This window comes from Olea europaea, unplaced genomic scaffold (assembly GCF_002742605.1).
Source record: "Olea europaea var. sylvestris unplaced genomic scaffold, O_europaea_v1 scaffold3173, whole genome shotgun sequence".
NCBI classification, from domain to species: domain Eukaryota; kingdom Viridiplantae; phylum Streptophyta; class Magnoliopsida; order Lamiales; family Oleaceae; genus Olea; species Olea europaea.
Window position 1 is genome coordinate 25,527 of NW_019250541.1, and position 8,730 is coordinate 34,256.

The window sequence follows — 8,730 nt, forward strand, 5'->3', positions numbered from 1 at the left end:
CATAGTGATTAATCCACCAATAAATTGCCCCTTTATTGGATCAAAGGTTCCCACCATGAATCGAACTCTCCACGCTGAGGTTGCGAGCGCGCCAAAGGTGATTGATCCACCAACTCGGATGTGCCCTGGGGGGCGTGATCCATAATTAGACTTAGTGCTATTCGGTATTGATCATGAGAATATATTTTTTGATCGTTAGAGATAAAATTGGATTTCACTTGTGAGTGAAGAAGTAAAAAAAATGACAACTGGAATGGCGAAATAACGATCAAAATTTTGATTTGAAAAATTGCTACCAAACCGGGGTTTAAGTTTGGGATTTTGACAAACAAGTGAAGAGAAATCTCAAAATTTTCACATTTAATTTAACCATTTTACCCCTCATTTAATTTGTCAATTTGAGTGAAACATTAATTTAGGGTTAATTAACGGATAAACGGATGGAGTCTGTCATGGACTCTATGATAGACTCTGGCTACAATAGAAGTTAAAGGTTTGAGATTACGACTGCAATAATGTAAGGTTAAGATATATTCTGCAACAAAATAAAAGGATTGGGGTCCTCCGTTGCAATTTTCCCATTAATTAAATTTTTTCATGGTTCTAAGAATATTTGTAAAGCTTTAATGAGTATTATTAAAGAATTTCATAGTGACAATAAGATTCCTAGTTTTATATTTAACAATGCATTGCTTAATAGAACAGTAATTGATAAATTAGTTTTGGATTATTAATCTTGATGTTGGTGGTATTCTTTTTCGTGGACGTTGTGTTCGTAAATTTTTTAATATAATTGTGTAAAATGGGTTAAAAATTAATTCAAGATCAATTCAAAAGAATTAGGAATACTATATTATAATATCACTGAGCATAAAACAAATTTTCAAGAATTTTGCACAAATAAGAAAATGGATGTCTAAACATTTGTCATCGATATAAGTCATATATTGAACTCAACTTACCTTTGGCTAAAATTTTATGAAGGCCATGAATCACTTATTACTACGTTTTACAATTCCCGAAACGCACACGACCTAGAAAATAATTTACAAGATTATGATTGAGAAATTGCATTTAAAGTGAGAAGATTTTTGAAATTTTCTTTATGCCACTAATGAATTGTTGATGACTATTATCCTCCTTGCCTTAAAGTTCTCACTTACTTTTTATTTTATATATATATATACACTGAAAAGATTTACTATGTTATTTTATTTAGTTTATTTAATGATTGCAAGTATAATTTTGAGGGTACGAAATTTGCTATAACCCAATTTTCAAATGCATTAGATTTCAATACTCTAGTAACATATATACTATGGAAGCCATTTATGTGAATTGTACGAAATGTAAGTCCAAAGATACAGGGGACTGGGGAGCGTTAAACAGCTCCCGTAACCAATATGGGAAAACGACTTGCTTGGCACTTTGACAGATTAGTTGGAGGGCTCTTGAGCACTGATCAGTTTGGGGTACAACTTGCGGTTTAACCTGTCTGCAACTTGAGGGGCCAAGGTGTAGACTCCAGGATTTAGTCACTGTCAGGTGGATACCTGAATATAAAAAAAAAAATCAATAGTTAGTTCTAGTAAAAATTATTACATATGCTTGTACTTAAATCTTATTTCCCCAACAAAAGTACATTGATTATAGGTACAGTGGCATACCAGTAGAATTAGATACCATTTGCCCCCCATTTTATTATTATTTTTTCAAATTTTAAGCTTGGAATAGTTTTTTTTTTTTTTTATTTAAAATGTGTTGTTGAAAAAGAATGAAAAATTTTCGATTAACGTGTAATATTATTTTATAAAAGATTGTTTGGTTGAAAATAAAAAAGAGGAAAAACAATGAAAAAGAATGGGGACCAAACGGGGCCATATATTTTACTCGCAACATGTTTACAATGATAGAGGAGATAAACTTCAAAAGGTTTGGAGTGACTTCATTTTTTGAGAACAAAAGAGCGTCAATATTCAATTAATTTTTTATAGCACGAAGTCTACTAACATCTCTAATTAATATTTGTAACGTTGGAATTTGATTTTAGAGCAAGTGTTAGAATTTTGTTCGCGTTCAAATGTAGACGCAAATAAGATACAATGGAGATCTTTATGCGTATAAAGGATTGGGAAGCTGCAGAGCTTTGAATCCATCATAAATATGCTCATTGCTACTTGATCAAGTAATTGATATTTCAGTTCATCACAATTTATCATTTCATTAATATTATAAAATTTTCCAAAAAAAGTTATTCAATTAACTCCATCTAATTTAAAAATAATCTATCCCAAGTCCGACAAAAGCTCTTGCCGATGACCCACCCTGAACACGACCTGAACTCTTGTTAACAGTGATCGACTGACCTCTAACAAGTTCACAAATGTTCTCTTTACAAAGCATACTTGAGTGAGGGGGAATGGAATAAAGAGTAGATGCTAACGATTTCACGAATATTGTATTCACGGCAACTCAATGGAATAACGAACAGCAGCCAACGAGTTCACGAATATTTTTTATTCACGGCAACTCTACGGTCCACTGAGTCGAATGATCCTCCATTTGGGTCTCGTCAGATATTCAAAACCCCCCTGTGCTTCCTTTCTTCAAAATTAAGAGCCCTAACTTCGTACTTCCTCATGAAATCCGGACCAAATCTGCGATCCTGAATCCTCATAATTATCCATATAAATGGTATTGTTTGTACAAAATTTCCTTTTTCTTATTGACTATATTTTCTTCAAATTTCTGTAACTGTGGAACTGACTAAATGTGCAAAATCTATTGATCTTCTACTTTAATATTGTCTATTGTTCAAGAAAGATGGGTGTGGGTATAACTATGCTTATAGGCTTAGAGGCAGCTACTTTATTCATGGGTTTTACATATCTAAGAAATCGTGGTTTCATGTTGCCAGGAATTCCAGTTTTATATGCATCTTTGGTGTCTTTCTTGGTTGCAATTGCTGCACATCCATCCATTAATCTGCCAATACTTTTGGGGAAAGGAACAGATGGGAGATTTCCCATTTGGTCCTTAATTATGTTCAGTCCATATCTATATTTTGTTAGACTATTTTCAGCTTTGAGGAGGTTGAGAAGTGGAGAGGCTCCGTATAGTGAGATTTCAGAAGGATTATATGTTGGAGGGTGGCCTTATTCGCTCGACAAATTGCCACCTGGTAATCCAGCCATTATCGACTGCACTTGTGAGTTTCCGAGGATAATGGAGCTTTCGGGACATGCTTATTTTTGCATTCCTACATGGGACACGCGATCACCTCAGCCAGCTGAGATTGAGTCTGCTGTGAAGTGGGCTTGTAGAAAGAGAGCTCAGAAGATACCGGTATTTGTCCACTGCGCATATGGTATGGTGTGATCTCTTCAATCCAATGATAATCGTTCTTGTTTAGTCAATGATCCAAATATGGACTAGCCGTGAATATTACTTGTTTTTATGTTCGTGTTTCAGCTGTATTGTGGTTGATTACATTACACGTCACAAAATGCACGATATATAGCTGTATCATTCGCGAGCATCAATCCTGATTTACTTACTGGGATGGTGTATTTTTTACCGAAAGGGTTGATGCTTCGACATTTGTGAAAAGATTGTAAATGCCTTTCTCCTATATATATATAACACTGTACACGAGGCACCCAAGATTTGGAACACGAGAAACTCAAAGGCTTTCTAAAAACTGTCCATATTGTACAAATCATATATTCCCAAGGATAAAAATCAGGATTAACATTTTCTCCAGTTGTCTTTTAGAGCAAGCAGTTGCTAGAAAAATGTCATTCCCTGGTGAAACATTAAAATGCCACCTCTTAAGCCAAGTACCAAAGCAACAATTTTTTTCCACTTTGAATCCTCTTTATTCTCTATGGGGCAACAATTTCTTTTATCAATGACATTTATGTCTACTTGGTGCTTGTTTGGGAAGTGATTATAATTTAATCACTTCTGGTCGAACATACATTTTGTCCAAACATTACTCGGGGACTAACAACTACTATTTATTTATTGTCCACACATTCTGCTGGACCCATTAATTTATAATCGTTTAAATTTTAATCTAATCACTAACAAAACATGCACTTAGCGCTCTTAGTTCTTATCCCCTCTCTTCTCTATGCACCACCGTAGTATTGGAAAGTTGGGTTCAGATTTCATATTTTTACAGTCAAAGATAGAATCCCTTTTCCATGGATCACTTAAATATACTTGTCATATTGCTCCATAGGGCTTGTGATTTTTTTTTAGTTTTGAACTTTGTTACTTTGCAGTTGTTAAGGGGTAATGATGGTTAATTTGAATTGCTTCTTCCATAATATCATGAGTCAATGTAGTTTCAAAAGACATGGTGGCATTGCTTAGTCTCATGCATAATCAATGGAGTAGTTCCATCAAAATTATTCCCCTGTGCCCATAATACATACCAGCACATGCTACAAAATAAAAAAATAAAAAAAATACACTTATCATCATGGAGAGGCTGGGCCGAGATCAAATAACTAGCTAATTCAGAATTCTGATATGTGCTATTACACGGCTTGTTGTAGTTGATAAGGATCTAATTGTTTTAAATCTTCCTTTAGATTTAGCAATGAATCAAATGGAGCGGAGAAAAAGGATTCTTGTAGCGACCCCAAATGGTTGAGAATAAGACTTTGTTCATTGTTGTTTGTGCCATTGTCTTCGTTGGAGGGAGGGAGAGAGAGAGAGCTGGTTGGTTGGCTGTTTCAATCCAACTTCAAAATCTTACCCAGACAATAATATTTATTTCCTCTTGAATATAATTTGTAAATACTTTTAGTTGTAATCATGTGAATGAATTGAGTTATGAACTGAAATCTAAGGGTTAATAAGATATTTTCATATCCTTATTGTGTTTTAAGTAGGTTTGTAGAACGTATCATGTTCCATTGGAATCCCTTCCAAAGTGCATAAATATTTACCTGTTTTCCCGTAGTGTATATTGCTCATGCTCAAGGGCTGACACTTCAGAATGGAATTCCTTTAAGTGGAAAACTTCTATGACTATTCACTGAAAAAGATCAGCAAAGCTTAATCATTTTTTAATTTTAAGAATGTTTGAATTTTCTCTAAAGTTTCCTAAGTCTAGGTCGAAGCAAGACACTGTAACTTAGGTTGTGTTTGGATTCGTTTTCAGTTTTTGACTATTTAATTAATTATGTTTTAGGAAATTAAAATTTTTCTCTGATATTGTTATAATTGCTCAAAGGAAAAGCCATTATCAAGTGAAGATCTTCATAAATTGACTCAATAACTGAGTTCTTCAAACTCAATATTTTCTTGATTCTATTTTCCCATGTCTGCTGGGGTTAAAACCTTCTCGTCATTTGTTTCATTCTCAGGTCATGGCCGAAGTGTTGCAGTGATGTGTGCACTGCTCGTAGCTCTTGGCCTGGCAGAAGATTGGAAAAATGCTGAAAAGTTAATCCAAGAAAGAAGGCCTTGTATTCAAATGAATGCTCTGCATAGTAAAGCCTTGGAAGAATGGTCGAAACACCGATTATCTTCTCCAGCCAAACACAAGAAGTTGGTGTAAGTTCTATAATTTTATCGTGATTTCTGGATGTTGTCAACAAATATCGTTGGAAGACTCGATGTTTGACTTTGTTCGCCTCAACCTGTATTTCAACTACTAATTATTATTCGAAAAGATATTTACAAGGATCCCATCGTTGACATTTATTTTTACCTACTAGTCGATGCTATGTGCGTTGCACGATTTTATTGTATTTAATATGTCTTTATTAGTGTGATGTAGATATTTTAGTTTTCTTGGCATAATCCTAATATGCTTTTGAAGTTTGAATTAAATTTTTTAGCATGAATCTTCTCTAGCAATTAGTAAAAATTAGATTTAAAATTGTGGAAATATAAATAAAAGATAATTTATAATTTTGCGTGGGACTCCGCACGAAATTGGTGCAAGGGAGTCCCCGGACAATTCGTGGGGGACTCCACACCAATTTCGTGCAGAGAAATCCCCGCACAGTTTATGCGGGATCCCGCACCAAAATGTACATGAGATTGTAGAGGTGGTTGGTGGTGCACATACAGCTCAGGTATGTTTTCAAGAACTGTTCAGAGGGTATAATAGAATTTTACACTATCTGCACGTTTGTGATTCCTGTGTACAATTTGCATCAATCTTCTTGTCGTAGTTTTGCATCCCTATCTCCCTGCAACGTTCTCTATAGGTGTGGTTGGAGTAGTGGTCAGCACAGAAAACTTGTTGGCTCTTTAGTGTCACTATAAAAAATGGAAAACTTTAATTCATTTGCTTCTTGAGCAACAGAGATCCGACTCAATTTTGAAGATAATTGTGTCAACTATCATTCCACGTTCTTTTACGATAAATTGACTTCAGCTCTCGGCTAGGAGCTGCTACAATATTTATGTCTCTGTTCCTTGGAAGGTGGCGTTCCAGTTCTCCGTGCATGTGGGTATGGAATATAGTAGGTACCAAACGTACAAAATTTTAGCTGCTTTTTATATTTTGATTTGATTTACCAAACCAGCTGTTAAAGGAGTGTTAAGAAGTTGACATTATCAATGTTGTTCCCATTCCTTGAATTGGGAATTGTTCGTCAATAAATTCTCTTTCTAAATATGGTGTAATAAAAAATAATTTTTGAAGCTACTTTTTTATTAAGTTGCATAAACATAAATCATAAGTTACTATGTATTCAAACTACTATAAATTCTCAAATTTTCTATTTCTTAAAAATAAATTGAAGGCCTATACAAATCTTATTATTTTTTCGACACAAGTAATAAATAATTAAAATATTTTTAAAGCATGTAATAACGAGTGACATATATATTTTATTTGAACCTAATTGTAATTAAATACTTGTTTCGATCCCAATTGAAAACAAATTTGCCATTCGATAAATGCTCATGCACATAGAAGTGGACAAATCATGTAAAGATTTTTGAAATATTACAAATTGGAACAAAATTAGGCATTACCTAAGTTAAAATTTAAATAAAACATTAGTCATTCTTTTCCTTGTCAACGCTTTACTTTGTCATCACTTAAAATGCATTCATTTTTTAAAAAATAAAAAACAAATAAAAAAATGAAGAATGAAAAAAAAAAAAGTTTCTCCAAACTCTCTAGAAAGTTTGGAAAAACTCTCCACACAGTGCGGAGTTGTCGTAAACTTGGAAAACAAATCTAGCTCCAAAGAGTTTGAAAATAGTGAAAAAAATGGTAATATGAAAAAATAAAAAACCAAAAAAATGAAGAATAAACAAAAAAAAAAAGGTTTCTCAGAGAGTTTGGAGAAACTCTCCGCATTGTGCGGAGAGAGTTGATCTCTCCGCACAATTCGAAGATATCACTTGATCTTTCCGCACAGTGCGGAGTAACTTTGCACTTTGTGGGACTAATTTCGCACTTTGCTCCCACGAAGTGCTGAGTTACTCCGCACAGTGTGGAGCAATTTTTTTTTAAAGCGTCAACAATAAAATTAGCAAAATTAAATCTTCGATATTCCAACAAGAATAAATTCACCAAATTAACATCACAGATGATACTAAAGCAATATTTTCTCGGTATTCCAAGAAAAATGAATTTACCAAATTAACGTTAATTTACCCAACTAAAATCAGGCAATACTTTATAAGAAAATAATTAATTATACAGCCTAAACAAAAATGTGGAAATGAAAATATGTATTTTATTTACAACTTGAAACAAAATTTAAATCAATTCCATAAAAAATTTTCAAAGAAAATACTACTAACCATTACAACCAGCAAAAAAAATTTTCGAGAAGAAAGGGGAGTAAAAAGAAATATTTAAATTCATACACCTCTTCAACTGTGTAAATCAATCAATAAAAATTATTATACTTGAAAATAAGAAGTATGGTTGCCGAAAATAAGGAGCAAAAATCGGGATGGAGAAGAGAAAGAAAGGGCAAAAAAAAAAAAAAAAAAAGAGAGAGAGAACTTCAACAGTGAAAAGTAGGAAAAATATATAGAAAAAATGACGTCATTTTCTTCTCTCTTGTACAGTAAATTGGGATTCATTTACTGTTTCATCAACAGTGACAACTCGTTAAGTTTTTTAATAGAAGTTAGATATTAAACGAGGCATGTATTGCCAGCCGTTCATGATGCCACGTGTCAACATTTCTCCCCCTTTTTCCGTTTCTTGCATTAAAAAGACTTATTTTCTACTCGTATTTTTAAATAAGCAAAAAATAAAATAAAATAAAATAAAAATACTACTAAAATACATAATTGCAGCGAAGCATTTGTTCCTTATCTTTAAGAATAATGATATTTGCAGTTGTTCAAAATCGTAGCCGCTTACGTGGCATATATGTGGTGGTTAATAATTTAATACGTGAGACAATAAAAAACTACTACATTAATACATTAAATTACTAATTGTCACATGACATACATAGGACAACTACGATAGTAAGTGACTGCAAATAACATGCCGGTCCCAAGAATTTCGTGACCCTAGGCGACTAATTAGTACGAGACCCTTATGTTTTGCAATTTCTTTTGTAAGTGTTATTCTCGATTTTAGTTTTCCAGTCACTATTTTTGATTGCTTCATGATGCTCCAACTTAATGCTAAAAACTATATCTCAAAGAATAATTATAGCGTCATACATACATGCAACTAGGGATGGCAATCGAGCTCACTGGCTCGGGCTGAGCCCCATTTTG

The 8,730-nt window shown here is 33.4% G+C and overlaps 1 protein-coding gene across 1 annotated transcript; it reads left to right on the plus strand.

Annotated features, from left to right (window-relative positions):
* The first annotated feature begins 2,395 nt into the window (after window positions 1-2,395).
* Window positions 2,396-5,700, plus strand: LOC111385487 (uncharacterized protein YnbD-like). Its single transcript, XM_023009881.1, has 2 exons — window positions 2,396-3,367; window positions 5,382-5,700. Exons 1-2 carry the CDS (start codon window positions 2,824-2,826, stop codon window positions 5,573-5,575), a joined length of 738 nt encoding a protein of 245 aa, XP_022865649.1. The 5' UTR covers window positions 2,396-2,823; the 3' UTR covers window positions 5,576-5,700.
* Window positions 5,701-8,730: the final 3,030 nt, after the last annotated feature.